The sequence below is a fragment of the Gadus morhua genome, unplaced genomic scaffold (assembly GCF_902167405.1).
Source record: "Gadus morhua unplaced genomic scaffold, gadMor3.0, whole genome shotgun sequence".
Lineage (NCBI taxonomy): Eukaryota > Metazoa > Chordata > Actinopteri > Gadiformes > Gadidae > Gadus > Gadus morhua.
This window is the reverse complement of record NW_021964002.1, coordinates 2,089-26,980: the sequence shown is the minus strand read 5'-3', so window position 1 is coordinate 26,980 and position 24,892 is coordinate 2,089. Positions and strand designations below refer to the sequence as shown.

General features: G+C 53.1%; 2 protein-coding genes across 3 annotated transcripts in view; both read right to left on the bottom strand.

Annotated features, from left to right (window-relative positions):
• Nucleotides 1–19,078, bottom strand: part of smurf1 (SMAD specific E3 ubiquitin protein ligase 1) — a 30,517-nt gene extending 11,439 nt beyond the window's left edge. For both annotated transcript variants that reach the window (XM_030350093.1, XM_030350094.1), the window contains exons 1-9: nucleotides 18,815–19,078; nucleotides 13,353–13,391; nucleotides 13,162–13,270; nucleotides 12,776–12,909; nucleotides 9,023–9,088; nucleotides 8,747–8,822; nucleotides 7,769–7,980; nucleotides 7,110–7,194; nucleotides 3,431–3,577 (exon numbers count right to left, since the gene is read on the bottom strand). In XM_030350093.1, coding sequence (XP_030205953.1) covers nucleotides 3,431–3,577; nucleotides 7,110–7,194; nucleotides 7,769–7,980; nucleotides 8,747–8,822; nucleotides 9,023–9,088; nucleotides 12,776–12,909; nucleotides 13,162–13,270; nucleotides 13,353–13,391; nucleotides 18,815–18,869 — 923 coding nt within the window. In that variant the 5' untranslated portion in view covers nucleotides 18,870–19,078. The remainder of the gene's footprint in view (nucleotides 1–3,430; nucleotides 3,578–7,109; nucleotides 7,195–7,768; nucleotides 7,981–8,746; nucleotides 8,823–9,022; nucleotides 9,089–12,775; nucleotides 12,910–13,161; nucleotides 13,271–13,352; nucleotides 13,392–18,814) is intronic.
• Nucleotides 19,079–21,548: 2,470 nt separating this feature from the next.
• On the bottom strand, nucleotides 21,549–23,067 carry wipi2 (WD repeat domain, phosphoinositide interacting 2; the record flags this gene model as incomplete). The annotated part of the gene is given in 4 exon segments (XM_030350096.1): nucleotides 21,549–22,175; nucleotides 22,256–22,353; nucleotides 22,653–22,760; nucleotides 22,903–23,067. Coding segments are annotated over 4 exon segments (484 nt in total), but the record flags the coding sequence as incomplete, so codon positions are not given.
• Between the last annotated feature and the right edge of the window lie 1,825 nt (nucleotides 23,068–24,892).

Sequence of the window (24,892 nt, the reverse complement as noted above, 5' to 3'; positions counted from 1 at the left end):
AACCTTTAGCGAATCACTGCCAGAGACCGCACTGCGAGTGAGTGACAGAAGGCGGGGCTATATTCGCACTGAAGCGATGCGTGTCTGTTAACTCGCTTTTCCGAGAGAAGAGAAGACAGCGCGCTGATCAATTGCAAATACTTCTATTTTGTGTGGTTTTGAGGAACAAAAGGTTGTTCTGCCGTTTCTAAAAACATTTGAATAAATAGCTTTTATATTAACATCCACCCAAAATCCACTTGCCCGTTCGGGCAACCAGAAAAAATCTCAACTTGCCCAAACATTTTTTTTACTTGCCCCGGGCAAGCGGGCAACCGTTAGTGTCAACCCCTGTATGTATATATATATATATATATATATATATATATATATATATATATATATATACATGATATAGGGTGTCTATGTTTGCATATCCTTTAATTATACCGTGTCCATTAATCCCTGATATATGGACACCTACTAAGTAATTCCAGTTAAATAGTCTGTACAGCCTTCAAAACGAGAGCTGGTACATTGTGGAAAATGCATTAAACTGTAATCAGTCAACGCGGTTATATGCTATAGACAGACACTGGAGTATCTGTGGTATAAAGGCTGCGACGAATTTCAAATTATAAATATATCCTTTAAATACGTCCATGGAACAAATGGCCAATGTGAATAATAGATACTGTACCTGATGATGGTGTGTGTGTGTGTGTACCTGATGATGGTGTGTGTCTGTGTGTCTGTACCTGATGATGGTGTGTGTGTGTGTGTACCTGATGATGGTGTGTGTGTGTGTGTCTGATGATGGTGTGTGTGTGTGTGTGTGTGTCTGATGATGGTGTGTGTGTGTGTGTGTGTGTGTGTGTGTGTGTGTGTGTGTGTGTGTGTGTGTGTGTGTGTGTGTGTGTGTGTGTGTGTGTGTGTGTGTGTCTGATGATGTTGTGTGTGTGTGTGTGTGTGTGTGTGTGTGTGTGTGTCTGATGATGGTGTGTGTGTGTGTGTGTGTGTGTGTGTGTGTGTGTGTGTGTGTGTCTGATGATGGTGTGTGTGTGTGTGTGTGTGTCTGATGATGGTGTGTGTGTGTGTGTGTGTGTGTCTGATGATGGTGTGTGTGTGTGTCTGATGATGGTGTGTGTGTGTGTGTGTGTGTCTGATGATGGTGTGTGTGTGTGTGTGTGTCTGATGATGGTGTGTGTGTGTGTGTGTGTGTGTGTGTGTGTGTGTGTGTGTGTGTGTGTGTGTGTGTGTGTGTGTGTTTGTGTACCTGATGATGGTGTGTGTCTGTGTGTGTGTACCTGATGATGGTGTGTGTCTGTGTGTGTGTACCTGATGATGGTGTGTGTCTGTGTGTGTGTACCTGATGATGGTGTGTGTCTGTGTGTGTGTACCTGATGATGGTGTGTGTCTGTGTGTGTGTGTACCTGATGATGGTTGTGTGTGTGTGTGTGTGTATACCTGATGATGGTTGTGTGTGTGTGTGTGTGTGTGTACCTGATGATGGTTGTGTGTGTGTACCTGATGATGGTTGTGTGTGTGTACCTGATGATGGTTGTGTGTGTGTGTGTGTGTGTGTGTGTGTGTACCTGATGATGGTGTGTGTGTGTGTGTGTGTGTGTGTGTGTGTGTTTACCTGATGATGATGGTGTGTGTGTGTGTGTGTGTGTGCCTGATGATGATGGTGTGTGTGTGTGTACCTGATGATGATGGTGTGTGTCTGTGTGTGTACCTGATGATGGTGTGTGTGTGTACCTGATAATGGTGTGTGTGTGTACCTGATGATGGTGTGTGTACCTGATGATGGTGTGTGTGTGTGTACCTGATGATGGTGTGTGTACCTGATGATGGTGTGTGTACCTGATGATGGTGTGTGTGTGTGTGTGTGTGTGTGTGTGTGTGTGTGTGTGTGTCTGTGTACCTGATGATGGTGTGTGTGTCTGTACCTGATGATGGTGTGTGTACCTGATGATGGTGTGTGTACCTGATGATGGTGTGTGTACCTGATGATGGTGTGTGTACCTGATGATGGTGTGTGTACCTGATGATGGTGTGTGTACCTGATGATGGTGTGTGTGTGTGTGTGTGTGTGTGTGTGTGTGTGTGTGTGTGTGTGTGTGTGTGTGTGTGTGTGTCTGATGATGATGGTGTGTGTGTGTGTGTGTACCTGATGATGATGGTGTGTGTGTGTGTGTACCTGATGATGATGGTGTGTGTGTTTACCTGATGATGATGGTGTGTGTGTGTGTGTGTACCTGATGATGGTGGTGTGTGTGTGTTTACCTGATGATGATGGTGTGTGTGTGTGTGTACCTGATGATGGTGGTGTGTGTGTGTGTGTGTACCTGATGATGATGGTGTGTGTGTGTACCTGATGATGGTGTGTGTGTGTGTGTGTACCTGATGATGGTGTGTGTGTGTGTGTGTGTGTGTGTGTGTGTGTGTGTGTGTGTGTGTGTGTGTGTGTGTGTGTGTGTGTGTGTGTGTGTGTGTGTGTGTGTGTGTGTGTGTGTACCTGATGATGGTGTGTGTGTGTGTGTGTGTGTGTGTGTGTGTGTGTGTGTGTGTGTGTGTGTGTGTGTGTGTGTGTGTGTGTGTGTGTGTGTGTGTGTGTGTGTGTGTACCTGATGATGGTGTGTGTACCTGATCATGGTGTGTGTGTGTCTGTACCTGATGATGGTGTGTGTGTGTGTGTGTGTGTGTCTGATGATGGTGTGTGTGTGTGTGTGTGCCTGATGATGGTGTGTGTGTCTGTGTGTGTACCTGATGATGGTGTGTGTGTCTGTGTGTGTACCTGATGATGGTGTGTGTGTGTCTGTGTGTGTACCTAATGATGGTGTGTGTGTGTCTGTGTGTGTACCTGATGATGGTGTGTGTGTCTGTGTGTGTACCTGATGATGGTGTGTGTGTCTGTGTGTGTACCTGATGATGGTGTGTGTGTCTGTGTGTGTACCTAATGATGGTGTGTGTGTGTCTGTGTGTGTACCTAATGATGGTGTGTGTGTGTGTCTGTGTGTGTACCTGATGATGGTGTGTGTGTCTGTGTGTGTACCTGATGATGGTGTGTGTGTCTGTGTGTGTACCTGATGATGGTGTGTGTGTCTGTGTGTGTGTGTACCTGATGATGGTGTGTGTGTGTCTGTGTGTGTACCTGATGATGGTGTGTGTGTGTCTACCTGATGATGGTGTGTGTGTGTACCTGATGATGGTGTGTGTGTGTGTGTGTGTGTGTACCTGATGATGGTGTGTGTGTGTGTCTGTGTGTGTACCTGATGATGGTGTGTGTGTCTGTGTGTGTACCTGATGATGGTGTGTGTGTCTGTGTGTGTACCTGATGATGGTGTGTGTGTGTCTGTGTGTGTACCTGATGATGGTGTGTGTGTGTCTACCTGATGATGGTGTGTGTGTGTACCTGATGATGGTGTGTGTGTGTCTGTGTGTGTACCTGATGATGGTGTGCAGGCGGGGGTCAGTGAACTGCGTTGTGCGGTTGTTGTGGTCCACAAAATAGATGCGTCCCGACACGGTGCTGCGGACCTCCCAGCCCACCGGCAGCGGACCCAGCTCCTCACAGCTCACACTCGTCAGGTCCCTGCGCACACGCACACACACACACACACACACACACACACACACAGTTAATGATGATAATAATAACTCATCAATAATCACTCCCGCCCCCTTCTGTCTGAACACGCTACAGCGGATTACCCTCCGGTGCACACGGTCCTCTGATAGGCCGGGAGAGGCCCTCCCCATCGCTACCCTCTGATAGGCAGAGAGAGGCCCTCCCCATCGCTACCCTCTGATAGGCCGGGAGAGGCCCTCCCCATCGCTACCCTCTGATAGGCCGGGAGAGGCCCTCCCCATCGCTACCCTCTGATAGGCAGAGAGAGGCCCTCCCCATCGCTACCCTCTGATAGGCAGGGAGAGGCCCTCCCCATCGCTACCCTCTGATAGGCCGGGAGAGGCCCTCCCCATCGCTACCCTCTGATAGGCCGGGAGAGGCCCTCCCCATCACTACCCTCTGATAGGCCGGGAGAGGCCCTCCCCATCGCTACCCTCTGATAGGCCGGGAGAGGCCCTCCCCATCGCTACCCTCTGATAGGCAGGGAGAGGCCCTCCCCATCGCTACCCTCTGATAGGCCGGGAGAGGCCCTCCCCATCGCTACCCTCTGATAGGCCGGGAGGGGGCCGACCCAGAGGTACAGCGTTACTACGGTTATAAAAGGAGGGGAGGGGGTCTGGACCGGTCCCCAACAGGACGGACCAGACCCCAACACGATAGACCAGACCCCAACACGATGGACCCGAACCCAACACGATGGACCCGAACCCAACACGATGGACAGACCCCAACACGATGGACCAGACCCCAACACGATGGACCAGACCCCAACACGATGGACCCGAACCCAACACGATGGACAGACCCCAACACGATGGACCAGACCCCAACACGATGGACCCGAACCCAACACGATGGACAGACCCCAACACGATGGACCCGAACCCAACAGGACGGACCAGACCCCAACACGATGGACCAGACCCCAACACGATGGACCCGAACCCAAAACGATGGACCAGACCCCAACAGGACAATAACTTATTTCAGGGTTATGTTTCCCTGCAGCGTTTCTCAAAGAGCTGTGTGTAAGCATCTGAAATGGATGCAAACTGATAAAGTCACAGCTTACTCCTCAATCCCCATAACTACTGAGGCACCATCACGCTGTCTCTACTAGTGAGGTTCGTCAGGAGGACCTATCTCTAACCCTAACCCATAACTACTGAGGCACCATCACGCTGTCTCTACTAGTGAGGTTCGTCAGGAGGACCTATCTCTAACCCTAACCCATAACTACTGAGGCACCATCACGCTGTCTCTACTAGTGAGGTTCGTCAGGAGGACCTATCTCTAACCCTAACCCATAACTACTGAGGCACCATCACGCTGTCTCTACTAGTGAGGTTCGTCAGGAGGACCTATCTCTAACCCTAACCCATAACTACTGAGGCACCATCACGCTGTCTCTACTAGTGAGGTTCGTCAGGAGGACCTATCTCTAACCCTAACCCATAACTACTGAGGCACCATCACGCTGTCTCTACTAGTGAGGTTCGTCAGGAGGACCTATCTCTAACCCTAACCCATAACTACTGAGGCACCATCACGCTGTCTCTACTAGTGAGGTTCGTCAGGAGGACCTATCTCTAACCCTAACCCATAACTACTGAGGCACCATCACGCTGTCTCTACTAGTGAGGTTCGTCAGGAGGACCTATCTCTAACCCTAACCCATAACTACTGAGGCACCATCACGCTGTCTCTACTAGTGAGGTTCGTCAGGAGGACCTATCTCTAACCCTAACCCATAACTACTGAGGCACCATCACGCTGTCTCTACTAGTGAGGTTCGTCAGGAGGAGGACCTATCTCTAACCCTAACCCATAACTACTGAGGCACCATCACGCTATCTCTACTAGTGAGGTTCGTCAGGAGGACCTATCTCTAACCCTAACCCATAACTACTGAGGCACCATCACGCTGTCTCTACTAGTGAGGTTCGTCAGGAGGACCTATCTCTAACCCTAACCCATAACTACTGAGGCACCATCACGCTGTCTCTACTAGTGAGGTTCGTCAGGAGGACCTATCTCTAACCCTAACCCATAACTACTGAGGCACCATCACGCTGTCTCTACTAGTGAGGTTCGTCAGGAGGAGGACCTATCTCTAACCCTAACCCATAACTACTGAGGCACCATCACGCTATCTCTACTAGTGAGGTTCGTCAGGAGGACCTATCTCTAACCCTAACCCATAACTACTGAGGCACCATCACGCTGTCTCTACTAGTGAGGTCCGTCAGGAGGACCTATCTCGTTCCAAGGCCGATGAGATGGGAGACCGGGCCAGCGAGTGAGCGTGGTGCTGACCCTCTCCTCGCCCTTTGAGTCCGCTCGCCTTGACATCGACTCCTGGCCCCGCCCCCCCACCCCATCTCTCCGGCTCACTGATTAATTAGCTGGAATTTGCATTTTAATGGCGGCTCCGCCTACATTAGAGATATCAACGGCCCTGACGTGGTGCAGCGGGCGCTCTGAATGAATGGCGGCTTTCACTGATGGATGAGTCAGTCCCTCTGATGCGTGGGAGCGAGGCCAACAAAAGGCCTCTTTAAAGGGGCCTCCATCCTGCCCTCCCCAGCCCTCCCCAGCCTCCTGCTCCCTGCTCCTTCTCACTCCAGCATCGCTGGCTCCTTTCTGAGGAGGGCTAGGTCAGTCCCTCTACTGTCCGAGGAGGAGGAGGAGACAGAGGAGGAGGAGGAGGAAGAGGGAGAGGAGGAGGAGACGGAGGAGGAGGAGGAGACAGAGGAGGAGGAGGAGACAGAGGAGGAGACAGAGGAGGAGGAGACAGAGGAGGAGGAGGAGACAGAGGAGGAGACAGGATTTGACAGAGGAGGAGGAGGAGGAGGAGACAGGAGGAGGAGGAGGAGGAGGAAGAGAAGACAGAGGAGGAGGAGGAGGAGGAGGAGGAGGAGGAGGAGGAGACGGAGGGAGACAGGAGGAGGAGGAGGAGGCAGGAGGAGACGGAGGGAGACAGGAGGAGGAGCAGGAGACAGGAGGAGGAGGAGGAGGAGAGGGAGGGAAGAGGAGGAGGAGACAGAGGAGGAGGAGACAGAGGAGCCGGAGGAGGAGGAGGAGACAGAGGATGAGGAGGAGACAGAGGAGGAGGAGGAGGAGGAGGAGAGGGAGGGAGGGAGGAGGAGGAGGAGGAGGAGGAGACAGAGGAGACAGAGGAGGAGGAGGAGACAGAGGAGGAGGAGACAGAGGAGGAGGAGCCAGAGGAGGAGCCAGAGGAGGAGACTGAGGAGGAGGAGGAGGAGGAGGAGGAGACAGAGGAGGAGGAGACAGAGGAGGAGGAGGAGGAGGAGGAGGAGGAGGAGGAGGAGGTGGAGGAGGAGGAGACAGAGGAGGAGGAGGAGACAGAGGAGAAGGAGGAGGAGGAGACAGAGGAGGAGACAGAGGAGGAGAAGGAGACAGAGGAGGAGGAGGAGGGTTAGGGCGAGGGGGTACCTGGGTTAGGGCTAGGGTTGGGGTTAGGGCGAGGGGGTACCTGGGTATCCGGGGGTCGTGCCAGGTGCTGACTCCGGTCTGCGTGTGGAGGAAGTAGACTTGGCCCTGCACCGTGGTCCGTTGTTCTGTGGGAGCCAGGGTCAGCAGGTCAAAGGTTACAGCACAGGGTCAGCAGGTCAAAGGTTACAGCACAGGGTCAGTAGGTCAAAGGTTACAGCACAGAGTCACAGGGGGGCTGAGGGTTCTCTAGGGGGCCTGAGGGTTCTCTAGGGGGGGGGCTGAGGGTTCTCTAGGGGGCCTGAGGGTTCTCTAGGGGGGGGGCTGAGGGTTCTCTAGGGGGGGGCTGAGGATTCTCTAGGGGGGGGCTGAGGGTTCTCTAGGGGGGGGGGCTGAGGGTTCTCTAGGGGGGGGCTGAGGGTTCTCTAGGGGGGGGCTGAGGGTTCTCTAGGGGGGGGGCTGAGGGTTCTCTAGGGGGGGGCTGAGGGTTCTCCAGGGGGGGGGCTGAGGGTTCTCTAGGGGGGGGGCTGAGGGTTCTCCAGGGGGGGGGCTGAGGGTTCTCTAGGGGGGGGGCTGAGGGTTCTCCAGGGGGGGGGCTGAGGGTTCTCTAGGGGGGGGGCTGAGGGTTCTCCGGGGGGGGGGCTGAGGGTTCTCCGAGGGGAACTGAACACATCACACAGAAGGTTCAGAACAGAGCGGTACCGTATCCCTCGGGCAGGTCCGGGGACTGGGGGCCGTGCGGCCGGGTCTGGGGGGTCAGCCCGTGGCCCCTGGAGTCCTGGCCTCGGATCCGGACCGCCTGGAGCCGGTTCTCCTGGCTGGGCGAGTCCAGGCGGCAGGTCCCGCCCCCGGCCGCGCCCGTCGGGTCCGAGTAGGGCAGCGGCTCCTCGCTGAAGCAGCCCTCAAACACCAGCCTAGAGAGAGGGAGGGGGGGGGGGGGGGAAGAGGGGGGGGGAAGAGAGAGAGAGAGAGAGAGAGAGAGAGAGAGAGAGAGAGAGAGAGAGAGAGAGAGAGAGAGAGAGAGAGAGAGAGAGAGAGAGAGAGAGAGAGAGAGAGAGAGAGAGAGAGAGAGAGAGAGAGAGAGAGAGAGAGAGAGAGAGAGAGAGAGAGAGAGAGAGAGAGAGACATTAGCGGCCGAACTCAGCGGGGCTGGGAGGGTTAAACAGACCAATGGCCCCTGCCTCCACCCTGCTCTCCCAGTGCTCCACCCTGCTCTCCCAGTGCTCCACCCTGCTCTCCCAGTGCTCCACCCTGCTCTCCCAGTGCTCCACCCTGCTCTCCCAGTGGCCGGTGCTCTGCTAATGAGTAACCAGCAGATTAGAGTTCTATTGAACCAGAGTTAATCCACCCAGGGAGAGATCAGCATCTGGGGTAATGTGTACTGAAGGGCGGTGCTAATAAACCTCCACAGCGAGCCCAGGGTCAGCTCTGAGCGGGGCGCTGAGCGAGAGCCGCTCACTAGGGGAGCGGCTCCACAGCGAGCCCAGGGTCAGCTCTGAGCGGGGCGCTGAGCGAGAGCCGCTCACTAGGGGAGCGGCTCCACAGCGAGCCCAGGGTCAGCTCTGAGCGGGGCGCTGAGCGAGAGCCGCTCACTAGGGGAGCGGCTCCACAGCGAGCCCAGGGTCAGCTCTGAGCGGGGCGCTGAGCGAGAGCCGCTCCGCAGCAACGGATCAGACTCACCCTTCGTTCTCCAGCAGCCCCCGGCAGTCCACCACCGGGCCCCCGCTGCCGATGCGGTCCCGCGTCTGCAGGCTCACTGGACACACACACACACACACACACACACACACACACACACACACACACACACACACACACACACACACACACACACACACACACACACACACACACACACACACACACACACACGTCAGCATTGGAGGCGGAAGGAAGGGCTCCCCGAGGGGAGGGGAGATGGAAGAGAGAGGGACGGACGGACAGACGGACTCTTACCCACTATCTGACCCCTCACTGCATCGCTGTCCGACGGGTTCAGCTTACACAGGTCCAACCGCTGGTCTGAGAGACAGAGGGACAGGAAGAGGAGGGACAGGAAGAGGAGGGTCAGGATGAGTGGGCGTCGCCGGGGACTGAGCTGTCACTCAGCTCCGAGGGAGACAGACCTGTCTGTCCTGGGCCCTATTCTGTTCAGCATCTACATAAAGGACCTGCCATCAGTGTGCACCGGATGTGAGATTCAGATGTATGCTGATGATACAGTCATATATGTTCATGCAAAAACTAAAGCCCAAGCTGCTGCCAGGCTCAGCAACACAATGGTACATGTACGTCAACGGCTTACATGCTCACGGCTGAATCTCAATGTTAAGAAGACAGTCTGGATGTTTTTTTAGCAAATGCAAAACTGAATCTCACTGTGAACCCAATGTCTGTGTCTGGGGACGTCATTCAAACAGTTACACCGTTTAAGTATCTAGGCATTATTCTTGACTCTACTCTATCATTTAAACATCAAGTGAGAAAGGTAGTGCAAATAACCAAATATAACCGAGCGAACTTTAGGTATATAAGGAACTGTTTGACAACACCTGTAGCAAAGCTATACATGAATACTATGATAATCCCTCACCTAACATGTTGTACGACCAGCTGAACCCAGGCATGTAGCACAACATTAAGGCCTATTTCTTCACTTCACAAACAAGCACTTAAAGTCTTGGACAAAAAAACAAAACTTTACCACCACTGTAACATTCTTAACAAATATAACATACTCAGTTGGGAAAATATTTTAAAACACAGTGATGCATGGCTAATCTTTAAGATCATTAATGGGAAGGCTCCACCACTCTGCACTTTCATACAGCAGAAGTCATCCAGCAGCAGAACCACACGGTCTGCCTTAAGAGGGGACTGTGTAGTCCCTCTTGGGTCCAGTTCCTTTGGCCAATTATGCTTTTCTGTGAGAGCCTCTAAACTATGGAACCAATTGCCAGTGGACATTAGAAACTCCACTTCACACCATACATTCACGCACCATCTTAAAGGTTGAATCAGCGATTCTGGTTGCCCTGACTTCACGCACCATCTTAAAGGTTGAATCAGCGATTCTGGTTGCCCTGACTTCACGCACCATCTTAAAGGTTGAATCAGCGATTCTGGTTGCCCTGACTTCACGCACCATCTTAAAGGTTGAATCAGCGATTCTGGTTGCCCTGACTTCACGCACCATCTTAAAGGTTGAATCAGCGATTCTGGTTGCCCTGACTTCACGCACCATCTTAAAGGTTGAATCAGCGATTCTGGTTGCCCTGACTTCACGCACCATCTTAAAGGTTGAATCAGCGATTCTGGTTGCCCTGACTTCACGCACCATCTTAAAGGTTGAATCAGCGATTCTGGTTGCCCTGACTTCACGCACCATCTTAAAGGTTGAATCAGCGATTCTGGTTGCCCTGACTTCACGCACCATCTTAAAGGTTGAATCAGCGATTCTGGTTGCCCTGACTTCAAGCACCATCTTAAAGGTTGAATCAGCGATTCTGGTTACCCTGACTTCACGCACCATCTTAAAGGTTGAATCAGCGATTCTGGTTACCCTGACTTCACGCACCATCTTAAAGGTTGAATCAGCGATTCTGGTTGCCCTGACTTCACGCACCATCTTAAAGGTTGAATCAGCGATTCTGGTTGCCCTGACTTCCGTTGCGAGATTCCAAACAAACAGAGCCAGCTAGCCCCTCCCTCCCGTGTTTTGAAAATGATCATGGACGTGCATTTTCATGAACGTGCATGACCATGAAAGCGCAACACATACGACACTCGAAGGGTCGCTTAGCCCAGGCACGAGCGCGAAACACCACAACACCCACCCCTTGTCTGTGATTGGTTGGAACACTCTTTATTTTGATTTTGAGGTGTTGGTAGCACCATTTGTTTTTGTGTGAGATCTCGGAGCCTAGGCTGCCTAGAGAGACGCGGCTCTTTGACTGCCTGCTTATGGGACGGGGAGCTAGCGGATCGTGAGGAAAAAGCTGATGAACGTGATACTTTATGTTTCAATCAGAATCGCTGATACAACCTTGAAGGGCTGGCTTTTGACCATACAAAAATGTGAGCACCTCTCATAATACATTAATGTTTGTCTAGCGCTATACTTTAGCTGTCCTGTAGTGAGATGGACAGTTGTTTACTTTATTGATCCCCTAAGGGTTGTGTGGCTGTATGGTTATGTGTCTTATGTTTTAATGTTTTAATGGAGCCAGTCTTAAAGAGTTAAGACGAGTTAAGACGAACATGGGTCCTTTTTTTATGTTAGAACTATTCTTTGGAACAAGTTACCTGGCCCACTCAAATCAGTCAGAAGCATAAGCCGTTTTAAACAAAACTTGAAAAAATGGTTTAGACGTTGGCCTTTTTGTATTTGTCATGTATATTTGAAACTAATTTATGTTTTTATGTGTCTTATGAATGATGCATGTTTGATGCATGTATGATATGCTGCTACTGGCCCCCGTCTCCTGCCCTATAAGGACCGCCATGGGATAAGCCTCAGGGCTTTATTGTGTCATCCCTGACTATCTTTATTGATATAATGTATAGCACAGGTTGGGTTTCATATTTTTGTGTCAAGAATGGTCAAATAAAAATCAATCAATCAACAGGGGGTGTAGTAACAGTGGGTGGAGTAAAGGCGTTGGGTGTAGTTGGGTGAGGTTGGGTGTAGTAACAGGGGGTGGAGTAAAGGCGTTGGGTGTAGTAACAGACAGTGTGTGTAGTAAAGGCGTTGGGTGTGGTTGGGTGTGGTTGGGTGTAGTAACAGACAGTGTGTGTAGTAAAGGCGTTGGGTGTAGTTGAGTGAGGTTGGGTGTAGTAACAGGGGGTGGAGTAAAGGCGTTGGGTGTAGTTGGGTGAGGTTGGGTGTAGTAACAGACAGTGTGTGTAGTAAAGGCGTTGGGTGTAGTTGAGTGAGGTTGGGTGTAGTAACATTGGGTGTGGTTGGGTGTAGTAACAGTGGGTGTGGTTGGGTGTAGTAACATTGGGTGTGGTTGGGTGTAGTAACAGTGGGTGTGGTTGGGTGTAGTAACAGTGGGTGTGGTTGGGTGTAGTAACATTGGGTGTGGTTGGGTGTAGTAACAGTGGGTGTGGTTGGGTGTAGTAACATTGGGTGTGGTTGGGTGTAGTAATAGTGGGTGTGGTTGGGTGTAGTAACAGTGGGTGTGGTTGGGTGTAGTAACAGTGGGTGTAGTTGGGTGTGGTTGGGTGTAGTAACAGGGGGTGGAGTAAAGGCGTTGGGTGTAGTTGGGTGAGGTTGGGTGTAGTAACAGACAGTGTGTGTAGTAAAGGCGTTGGGTGTGGTTGGGTGTAGTAACAGGGGGTGTGGTTGGGTGAGGTTGGGTGTAGTAACAGGGGGTGGAGTAAAGGCGTTGGGTGTTGTTGGGTGTGGTTGGGTGTAGTAACAGTGGGTGTGGTTGGGTGTAGTAACAGTGGGTGTGGTTGGGTGTAGTAACAGTGGGTGTGGTTGGGTGTAGTAACAGTGGGTGTGGTTGGGTGTAGTAACAGTGGGTGTGGTTGGGTGTAGTAACAGTGGGTGTGGTTGGGTGTAGTAACAGTGGGTGTGGTTGGGTGTAGTAACATTGGGTGTGGTTGGGTGTAGTAACAGTGGGTGTGGTTGGGTGTAGTAACAGTGGGTGTGGTTGGGTGTAGTAACAGTGGGTGTGGTTGGGTGTAGTAACAGGTCCTTACAGCCCGTGTCTTTTAGCCTGCTGATGGCGTTGGACAGCAGGCGGATGCAGCCCAGGAACCCCGCCCCCTGGCGCTTGTGGATCTTCTTGTGGTTCCACACACTGATGGTGATGGAGTCCGTCTTCCCAATGTAGCTGAGGAACACACACACACACACACACACACACACACACACACACACACACACACACACACACACACACACACACACACACACACACACACACACACACACACACACACACACACACTCTAACTGCCGTTCGAGGTCTAACTGAACCCTGGGTGAGACAGGCACGAGTCAGAAAGCTCTGCTCGCTAGAGCGGCGTTCTGAGGCTACTGTGTGTGTGTGTCTGTGTCTGTGTGTGTGTGTGTGTGCGCTCACAGGTCATAGTGCTGGTTCCACTTGGGGTCCAGCGTGCTCTTCACGGTGTCCGTGGAGTGGCACTGCCCCGAGCCGTCCACCACCACCTTGGCGAAGGGGTCGGGGAGCCCTGGGGAGACAGAGGTTAACCTCAGGAACCCCACACACACGCTGGGGGAACGTACAACTGAGCAGCGCCACGGGAAACTTACGGAAGAAGTCTTTCTTTGCGAGGTTCTTGGCACATAATACTGAAAGAGAAAATAGCATTAGCCTCAGTGAGTGGACAGAGTGATGTGACCGCAGGGAGGGAGGGAGGGAGGGAGGGAGCTTGATGAGGTGACTGGGGATCCAGAATGACTCATTCTGAGAGGAGGTCCTCTCTGGTCTGGAGGACCAGGTCCAAGGGGCTGGTAGAGGAGGTCCCCTCTGGTCTGGAGGACCAGGTCCCAGGGGGCTGGTAGAGGAGGTCCCCTCTGGTCTGGAGGACCAGGTCCCAGGGGGCTGGTAGAGGACCTCCTCTCTGGTCTGGAGGACCAGGTCCCAGGGGGCTGGTAGAGGAGGTCCCCTCTGGTCTGGAGGACCAGGTCCAAGGGGCTGGTAGAGGAGGTCCCCTCTGGTCTGGAGGACCAGGTCCCAGGGGGCTGGTAGAGGAGGTCCCCTCTGGTCTGGAGGACCAGGTCCCAGGGAGCTGGTAGAGGAGCTCCTCTCTGGTCTGGAGGACCAGGTCCCAGGGGGCTGGTAGAGGAGGTCCCCTCTGGTCTGGAGGACCAGGTCCAAGGGGGCTGGTAGAGGACCAACTCTCTGGTCTGGAGGACCAGGTCCCAGGGGGCTAGTAGAGGACCAACTCTCTGGTCTGGAGGACCAGGTCCCAGGGGGCTGGTAGAGGACCTCTTCTCTGGTCTGGTACATATATATGTATAATAAACATGTATATCAATATATGGTGCATATAGTGGCCCAGAACCAATAAAACACTGGAGGTAGTGTGGAAGTCCTTCCCCGTCTGGGGGGGGGGGTGACTGCTAAGACGAGCTGGCCAGGGTTTGCATTCCAAGCAGGACGAGGAGGGGGGGGGGGGGGGAATGGAATAAACAAATGGAGGCTATGTTCAAACACACAATCAAAACGTGGCGCTAATCCGTATGACTAAGCCAATCAGAGAGGCCCTTTACTAAGCCAATCAGAAAGGCTCTTGTTCCAGGACCCGCCCCCCCCAGCGCTGCAGAAAGCTGCGCACCAGCGGTTGGCTTTCCTCTTTAAACTACGCTGCATTTGCATATGCTAATGAGTCGCGCGGCTGACCAATGTGTTAAACGCTCTGGGCACTGGTACCATAGTAGAGCTCCTCTCCCAGTAGAGCTCCTCTCAAAGTAGAGCTCCTCTCCCAGTAGAGCTCCACTCCCAGTAGCCCTCTCCTCTCCTCTCCAGCTAGCCCTCTCCTCTCCTCTCCTCTCCTCTCCTCTCCCAGCTAGCCCTCTCCTCTCCAGCTAGCCCTCTCATCTCCTAGTAGCCCTCTCCTCTCCTCTCCTAGTAGCCCTCTCCTCTCCTCTCCTCTCCTCTCCTCTCCCAGTAGCCCTCTCCTCTCCTCTCCTAGTAGCCCTCTCCTCTCCTCTCCTCCTCTCCTCTCCTCTCCTCTCCCAGTAGCCCTCTCCTCTCCTCTCCCAGTAGCCCTCTCCTCTCCTCTCCTCTCCTCTCCTAGTAGCCCTCTCCTCTCCTCTCCTAGTAGCCCTCTCCTCTCCTCTCCTCTCCTCTCCTAGTAGCCCTCTCCTCTCCTCTCCTAGTAGCCCTCTCCTCTCCTCTCCAGCTAGCCCTCTCCTCTCCTAGTAGCCCTCTCCTCTCCTCTCCTAGTAGCCCTCTCCTCTCCTCTCCAGCTAGCCCTCTCCTCTCCTCTCCTCTCCTCTCCTCTCCTCTCCTAGTAGCCCTCTCCTCTCCTCTCCTCTCCTCTCCAGCTAGCCCTCTCCTCTCCAGCTAGCCCTCTCACTAGCCTCCCTACTAGGCACCAGGGAGTGGGGCCAGCCAGTGCGCTGGCGGGGGAGGATGTGGTGGCTGCGGGTGCCTGGTTGTGTCTGGCGAGGCCAGTTCTACTTCCTGTGATTAACCCGTGGAGAATGGCCCAGGATGTCCTCCGCTTCCAGTCGTGCTGCTTGTGACTCAAACATTCCTTGCTAGCATCTCATCGCCATGGCGCAGCGGGAGGAAGACGGAATATGAGAGGAGGAAGAGTCCCTCACATGCTCCTTCAAGACCCCCCCCCCCCCCTCTCTCTCTCTCTCTCTCTCTCTCTCTCTCTCCATGAGGACACCACCTCATCATCAGATACCTTCATCATCTGTCACAGCCTCAAGAGGCTCATAGAACACTTATATTTTAACTGTGTTTCACTTGTTGCCAACACTGTTGAATCATTTGTTTAACATTTTAATTACTCCCAACATATAATATATGGCCTGCGTTACGCATAATTCAACTTACTCCAGCAGTCGTTCAAATGCCACTTTTCTCTCCAAAACAATCCCGTCATTCTCTTGAGACGGGTTCGGGGAAAGGTCAGGATTAACGCATCTCAGCTGCTGCATAAACATGAGGGTCCTCTCCTCATGAACATCAAAACATCTGGAGTACGTCCGCTGATCAGGGCTGACGTGGGACGGACGCTATCCCAGCGGCAACGTACGCTACTCTGTTCATTCACCAGACCCAGGGCCGGACAGCGTGAGCCACATACCCACCTACTCAGTGACACACACACACACACACACACACACACACACACACACACACACACACACACACACACACACACACACACTTAAGGGGTTTGAGCACACAATGCAAGCCAAGCACTAAATGTAAGCCAACTTCCCAACCCCACCAAGCAAACATTACCGGTTAAGTTAGAGCCAAACCAAAAACAATGGCTGAACTATCTCCTGACGGTGTCCTTTTAATGAGTGACCGAAACACGTCACGTAGCGTCTGTGTTTGTATGGGGGCTCGTCACTGGGGGGGGGCACTAGCTAATTAAACAGAGCTAGTGCTACTTCACCAGTCCCTGATCTCCTCTGGTCAGGCAGCCCTCTCTCACTAGCGATCCTCTCTCCTCCACACCTGGACGTCACTTTCATTGCTATTTTTGTTATTATGATTATTTATTTTACTGTGTACTCAGAAACTCTACAAATACATAAAGACAGAGGACTCAGGATGAAGCCAGGGGGACCAAAAGGGCCTCAAACATGTTTTCATAAAGTTCTTCTGTCTCATACCAGACCTACCCACCACCAACTTAAACATATCATCACGCCCGGAATACGGACAGACAAAACAGCGCGTGTGTGGCTGTCAGACGACCACAGCGTCTGCTGCTCACAACAATGTGGGGCCTGCAGCCGTCTGGCTCTGAACGCCGGGCTGTCTGAACGCTGCCAACCAGCCCCGCTCTGACAGACTAAACACAAGGCGACGGGCACCAGCGACGCGCTCCCATTGGCTCATCCAACATTCCTCGTCCAATAAGAATTCCACTCCTACATGCAGAGGGGGAGGGGCTCTGCTCGGGGCGATAACCTCCGCCGCAGAGAGCAGGACTTAAAACGCACCGGTCTACGAAGCTAACCAACCACTGGGGATCCCACTGTGGACAACACACACAATACAACTCAAGATGACCCCCAGAGCAGCGGTCAGGAACGACTAATGTCCGTAATCTGATTTAAATCATAGGACGGACGGACACCTGTGCAACACAGAGCGCCAAACCTAAGAGCACGATCAGCACACAGTAAAACTCCACCCTCACAGTAACACACTCAACCCTCACCCTCACAGTAACACACTCCACCCTCACGGTTACACACTCCACCCTCACGGTAACACACTCCACCCTCACCGTAAAACTCCACTCTCACGGTAACACACTCAACCCTCACAGCAACACTCCACCCTCACGGTAACACACTCAGCCCTCACGGTAACACACTCAGCCCTCACCGTAAAACTCCACCCTCACGGTAACACACTCAGCCCTCACCGTAACACACTCAGCCCTCACCGTAACACACTCAGCCCTCACCGTAACACACTCAGCCCTCACGGTAACACACTCCACCCTCACGGTTACACACTCCACCCTCACGGTAACACACTCCACCCTCACCGTAAAACTCCACCCTCACGGTAACACACTCAACCCTCACCCTCACAGCAACACTCCACCCTCACGGTAACACACTCAGCCCTCACCGTAACACACTCAGCCCTCACCGTAACACACTCCGCCCTCACCGTAACACACTCCGCCCTCACCGTAACACACTCCGCCCTCACCGTAACACACTCAGCCCTCACCGTAAACCCTCACGGTAACACACTCAACCCTCAAAGTAACAGTCCATCCTTACAGTAACACTCATCGGCCTTCACGCACAACCAACCACTGCTAGGAATATGAAGCCGCGGTCCCGGGTATACTTTGTGTTCGCTGTGAACCTAGGGCGCAGCGGTCAAGGCGTCTGGCAAGTGGCGCTGTGGGGACATTTCCATCTGAATGGCGGCTCCTGAGGGCCCAGCGGGGTTACAACAGAGGCTACACTGGAAACCATTGTTCCAGCTGTGTACGGGTGTCTGTGTACCCCCTCCAGCTGTGTACGGGTGTCTGTGTACCCCCTCCAGCTGTGTCCGGGTGTCTGTGTACCCCCTCCATCTGTGTCCGGGTGTCTGTGTACCCCCTCCATCTGTGTCCGGGTGTCTGTGTACCCCCTCCATCTGTGTCCGGGTGTCTGTGTACCCCCTCCATCTGTGTCCGGGTGTCTGTGTACCCCACATCTGTGTCCGGGTGTCTGTGTACCCCCTCCATCTGTGTCCGGGTGTCTGTGTACCCCCTCCATCTGTGTCCGGGTGTCTGTGTACCCCCTCCATCTGTGTCCGGGTGTCTGTGTACCCCCTCCATCTGTGTACGGGTGTCTGTGAACCCCACAGCTGTGTCCAGGTGTCTGCGTACCCCTCATCTGTGTCCGGGTGTTTGTGTCCCCCCCCCCCCATCTGTGTCAGGGTGTCTGTGTACCCCCCCCCCCCTTCTTCCCCCTTTTCATCATCCAGGAGCGTCTGAGCGGATACACAACACGGTTCATGCTCTCTGGTTATAAGCCACCGGTGGCCCCGGTATGACACGGATCACTCAGACCACCATGTCAGATATCGCTCCTCAGAAAGGCCCGTGCTCAACAGTTGAGTTGACCAGATGAACCAGGCTTCACTCGAGCGGTCACTAAAGGTGTATAAAGAACGAGTACAAAGCAGCGAACCGGACTATGGAGCCCTGGATGAACGGGGACAAGGAACCGATCCTTGGCTCCGGTTGCTAACAGCTAGTTAGCACGCAGACAGGCTCACAGGAGGACCGGCAGCCTGGATGCCGTTAGCCCCGGCTCGTCCTCCAGGAGCCCCGGTCGGGAGCTAGCGCCGCCGCTAACTGCTAGCAGCTAACGGCTAGCAGCGCTACAGTGTTGGTGTTCAACAACCGGATGTTTAGCACCAGAGGATTCACAGACACCGCAGGAATGACCCCGGCGACCAGACACCCGCCGTGGGATCGTGTGGGGGAATACGTGTGATAATAGTGAACAATAAGTCGGACTTTAACCCGACCTGTGGGGTAACACGGGTATCTTACCTGTCAGACGGATCTTGATGCTGGACCCGGTCCTCCGGGTCCCGGGGTTGGACATCACTCCGGGAAACGAGACTAACTCCCCGGTAGCGGCGGTCGAAGACACGGTTTCCCAACTCAGTCGGAAGATAACTAACAACAATATAAAAATATATGGTTCACGCTCGTCTTATTCACGGGTATAAATGTGTTATTTCATCGCAATGTCGTCCGTTCCTTCGAAACCCAACAACACAGCCCAACATTTTCGGGCTGGCTCAAAACGTCATGACGTCACACGTTCTTACGGATATACGTGCTCGCCCACGGCGAGCGTGGGTGTGCCCGGAGAAATGTTTCTGTTTTCCACATTATTTTGCCCAGCATTGCAATTCCAGTCATTTATGACAATCGAAACGGACATAGAAAAGTTTCCTGATTGTGATCAAACAACACAAAACAATGATAAATCAATTCACATGGAATCCACGGATGTTATTCCGATGAGGCCTGGCTTCATGCATCCCTTTTACTCACCTTATCCTACAAACATAACCGTTAAAAAGAGAGTAAGGAGAGGAGCTCAGCGCTGAGAAGGGGGGCAGGGTCCAGGGGGGGGGGGGGGGGGGGGGCAGGGGGACAACGCCCCCCCCCCCAAGACCCCTGGGCAGACCCCCCAAGGACCCCCCCAGGACCCCTGAGCAGACCCCCCCAGCAGCCCCTCCACCCTAACTGGAACCCCCCCAGCAGACCCCCCACCCCCCCAGGACCCCCCAGCAGACCCCCCCAGGACCCACCCAGGGACGGCTCACTGCACTACAGGGATCTGTGTCCCCCGTCAGGCTCCCTAAAGGAGGGGCACTCCGTGTGTTCACTGTACAGGGACGAGGAGACGAGGAGACGAGGAGACTAGTGGACGACTTCCTGTGGGTTCCCAGCATGCCAAGCGTCTGGGCCTCTACCTGGTGTGTGTCCTACAGACAACAGCACAGGTGGAGGTGTGGAGGACGGCAAGGAAACACCAGAATGTGGTCTGGTGACTCTCTCACACACACACACACACACACACACACACACAGACACACGTGTGTATGTGTGTGTGTGTGTGTGTGTGTGTGTGTGTGTGTGTGTGTGTGTGTGTGTGTGTGTGTGTGTGTGTGTGTGTGTGTGACATTCATAAGTGCAGCAGGCACCCTTGGGACCCAGTGAGTGTGTTCACAGCTACTTAGAGAATTCCCATTATGGAGACAGACTTAGTATTTAATAATACCTCCAGGCACACACGAGCACACACACACGAGCACACACAACGCCCACGCACACGGAGCCCAAGAGAGGCCCAATTAAAAGGAGCAGTTTGAATTCAGTTGATTGCAATCTGCAGCCTCACCACTGGGGGCCACTATAACCCACACGCTGCACTTTAGGGATGGCCAATTATACAGAACGCTACCTGAGTTTATTTTACACTGAATAATTCAGATGGATTCGAAAGATGATAAGACAAGTATTAGGGTGAAGAATAAAGGTGAGCAATGATAGTTTATTAAATCTTCGCAAGACAAACTAATCTCACAAAATGAAAATATACCGGAATCATTAAAAGCTGAAGGAAGTGGGAATGCAGAAGATAAAATGTTTTATTCATGACAATTTTAACCATGAGATCTACATCTGTGTGTGTGGTTGTGTTCCTGCTGAGCGTTCCTAAACAATGCGTACAGTTGAAGCTCCTGGTTGGTTTGAATCAGAGTCTCAACCCGTCCTACGTAGGGCGTTGTGCATACAGATTCCTCATCTCGCATCAGGGCCGGCGCTGGCCGTTTCGGTGCCCTACGCGACTCGACATAAAATTTTGACCTGGACAGGACTACCGAGCAGCGGGGGGGGGGGGGGGGTGGCGCCGATAATTAAGAAAAAACAATGGTGGGCCTCTTCATAACTAATTTATATATTTTTGTAGTTCAATAATGTAATAATTTCTTTTGTTTTTTAGAACACAAACGACTCAGAGGCCACAGTCCACATGGATTTGGATTTTATTTTCCTTTATACTTTTGGATGGACATTTCACATTGTTTTGTACAAAATCATTAGAAAACATCACTTCTCCAGTCCGCTGCTCCTCCTCCTAAGACTCCACCCCCCACACATGACCAGGAGCTTCATAGGAAGGTTCTGGAACCTTCTGGCCCCCATGTGCGTTTCCCTCAAAGCACAGGCAAAAGAAAACTGCACTTGATGTCCCAGAATGCATCTGGGAGATGAACCCCTTCAGGGCGGAGGGGAGGAGCTCTCTGCTCTCGCTGCTGCCGCTTATAGTTTAGCTCAGCACCGGAGAGCTGTTCTCCGCCCTCATTGGCCAGCTTCCCCCACCTCGCCATCACCCCCACCTGACCGTCCTCCATGCAGGTTTCCTCTGCTTCACTTCTGCTAATGCGTGACATATGATTGGTTAACAGTTGGTTATGGTCATTAAGAAAAACGATGGGCACGGTCAGCATTGACCAATGAGAATGCAGCTCCCGGGAGGGGGGGGGGTCCATAATGAACGAGTGAAATGTATTAATGAGTTTCCTAGATGTTTTGCTAATGTACATGCTGAAGACACACACACACACACACACACACACACACACACACACACACACACACACACACACACACACACACACACACACACACACACACACACACACACACACACACACACACACACACACACACACACACCTCTTCTAGGGGGGAGGAGGGGGAGGAGGGGGGGGGGAGGGTTTGCCCGACCGCTCTAAAAACAAAACGCTCGTTAGGATTAAAAACAGGAGAAAAAAAACAGCGTTTATTTTAGCCAATGGGCGGGGGGAACAGCCCCTCCCTCAAATCAGTGAAACCATGGCAACAGGGCAGAGGCACTTGGACGCTCTTCCGGGACGGGGAACATGTGACGCGTCTGAGAGGGGGGGGGGGGTCGCTCCCCACTGGGGGGGGGGGGGGGTCGCTCCCCACTGGGGGGGGGTCGCTCCCTGGGGGATCAGCAGCGGTTGGCACATGTACATGCAAAGCTTCAGGGTCACCTGCGCAGGCGACCCTGAGGGGGGGGGGGGGGACATGGATGTGGCAGGGGGGGGGGATGGGATTACAGCCTCTTGAATGCATGGTGTTGAGATGCCCCCCCCCTCCCAGGAGGGCTGTGACCGGACCCCCCCCCCGTGAGTCCATGTGTTCGCGGCAGCACCAGAGGGAGCCCTCTGATTGGTGGCTGCGGCCGCCGCTCAGTCCGTCTCCAGGATCAGCGGCGGCTGCTCGTTCTCCTCGTCCAATCGCAGGTCGTTGAGGTCGTCGTCCAGCCCCGCCCCTCCGACCGCGCCCGGCTCATCGCAGTAACCTTGGAAACCAGAGTTCAGGGTCAAGGGAGGGAGACGGTACTGTGGAGGCGGGCCTTGTCCCAGGTGTGGGTGTGGTTACCTTTAGAGACCGCCCCGCTGTAGGTCTGGCACGCCAGAGGCCGGTCATGTGACCCCTGCTCCAGGATCTCATTGGATGGCTCAGTACTGCCGTCTAGACTGAAACCAGAGGGGGTGAGGGCAGCGGGTCAGACCCTGATGGTAACGCCCCCCGCCAGATACACAGAGGGGGTGAGGGCAGCGGGTCAGACCCTGATGGTAACGCCCCCCGCCAGACAGACAGAGGGGGTGAGGGCAGCGGGTCACTGTCTGTAGGGGTGTGTGTGTCTGTCTGTCTGTAGGTGTCTGTAGGTGTGTGTCTGTAGGTGTCTGTAGGTGTGTGTGTGTAGGTGTGTGTGTGTGTGTAGGTGTGCGTGTGTGTGTGTGTGTGTGTGTGTGTGTGTGTGTGTGTGTGTTACCGGTGCTGCTTCATCAGGGTGCACTCGCCCCCCTCCTGGGGGTCCAGGTTGTAGAGGTACAGGTAGCCGTCCGCCGCCGCCACCAACAGCCGCGGGATCTTCTGGATGCTACGGACACACACAGTCAGACGCACACGCACACACACACACACACACACACAGTCAGGGCTCTGGACGGCACCGCGTGTGCGTTTGTGTGTGTGTGCATGTGTGTGTGTGCATGTGTGCGCGTGCGTGTGCGTGCACTCACACGGCCAGGGCGCAGATGTTCTTGTGTCCGGAGAAGGGCAGCCTCACGGTGGCGAAGGCTCGGCCCTGGGTGAACATCTCCGTCACCTGGGCGGGCAGGTAGGTGGTGGAGGCCATCAGCACCTTGCCCAGGTAGCCCCCCCAGGTGGTGGGCTCCTCCGCTGGCCTGGGGGGGGGGGGAACGACGCTGTTAGGATCACATTCTACTGCCTCTGTCCCAAACAAAGACGTGGTTCACAGACAATACAACGGACTGAACAACACAACACACAACAGACTGAACAACACAACACACACAGACTGAACAACACACACAGACTGAACAACACAACAGACAACAGACTGAACAACACAACGGACTGAACAACACAACACACAACAGACTGAACAACACACAACGGACTGAACAACACAACACACAACAGACTGAACAACACAACACACAACAGACTGAACAACACAACACACACAGACTGAACAACACAACACACACAGACTGAACAACACAACACACACAGACTGAACAACACACACAGACTGAACAACACAACAGACAACAGACTGAACAACACAACGGACTGAACAACACAACACACAACAGACTGAACAACACACAACAGACTGAACAACACAACACACAACAGACTGAACAACACAACACACAACAGACTGAACAACACAACACACAACAGACTGAACAACACAACACACACAGACTGAACAACACACACAGACTGAACAACACACACAGACTGAACAACACAACAGACTGAACAACACAACGGACTGAACAACACAACACACAACAGACTGAACAACACACAACAGACTGAACAACACAACAAACAACAGACTGAACAACACAACACACAACAGACTGAACAACACACAACTATGGCGTCACATTAGTGCCATAATTCACTAATGTGATAAAAGATGCATTCGGGCGTATTACATTATTCCACACGCGTAGATATTAACTGCGAGCGCGCAAATGATCTCTGCGCGCGCAAAACAGCCTCTCGCGCGCGCAAATTACCTCAGCGCATTCAAAACAGCCTCTCGCGCGCGCAAATTACCTCAGCGCGCGCAAAACCTCTCGCGAAAGATGTTTTTACGCTCTCGCTCGAATTTAATTTTGGCAGTATGGGGGAGGGAACCAAGGCAGGGCGATATGTGAAACGGCCAAACGTGATTGGCCGTTTCTGAAGCGCGATATTTGATTGACAGCCCTCCTCACATTCAATTCTGAATTGTACAGTAAATGGCTGAACGTATTGTAACTCCAGATTCTATGAGCATAGGCGCAGCCTTTGAAGTGTCGGCCTCATTGTCCTTTAAATAGCTGAAGAAAAGCTGTTTATTGGGAGCAGAACGTCCGCCGGCGCCCGGCTATATCTGCGAAATGCGGACGTCGTTGAGGCACGCCGCACGCGGACGTTATTGAGGCCCACGCTGTTGGTGGGGGGATTACAAATTTTCAGTGCTACGGCTCACGCCTAGGGATAACCCAATATCGATAGCCTTAAAAGGCTGCCCCTATACTCATAGAATCTAGAGTTACAATAAGTAACTATCGTTTCAGCCATTAACTGTACAATTCAGAATTGAATGAGAGGAGAGCTGAGGAGGGCTGTCAATCAAATATCGCGCTTCAGAAACAGCCAATCATAGGAAAGCCCGCCCTGCCTTGGTTCCCTCCCCCATAGTGCCAAAATTAAATTCGAGCGAGAGCGTAAAAACATCTTTCGCGAGAGGTTTTGCGCGCGCTGAGGTAATTTGCGCGTGCGAGAGGCTGTTTGCGCGCGCTGAGGTAATTTGCGCGCGCAAGAGGCTGTTTTGCGCGCGCAGAGATCATTTGCGCGCTCGCAGTTAATATCTACGCGTGTGGAATAATGTAATACGCCCGAATGCATCTTTGATCACATTAGTGAATTATGGCACTAATGTGACGCCATACACAACAGACTGAACAACACAACAGACACAGA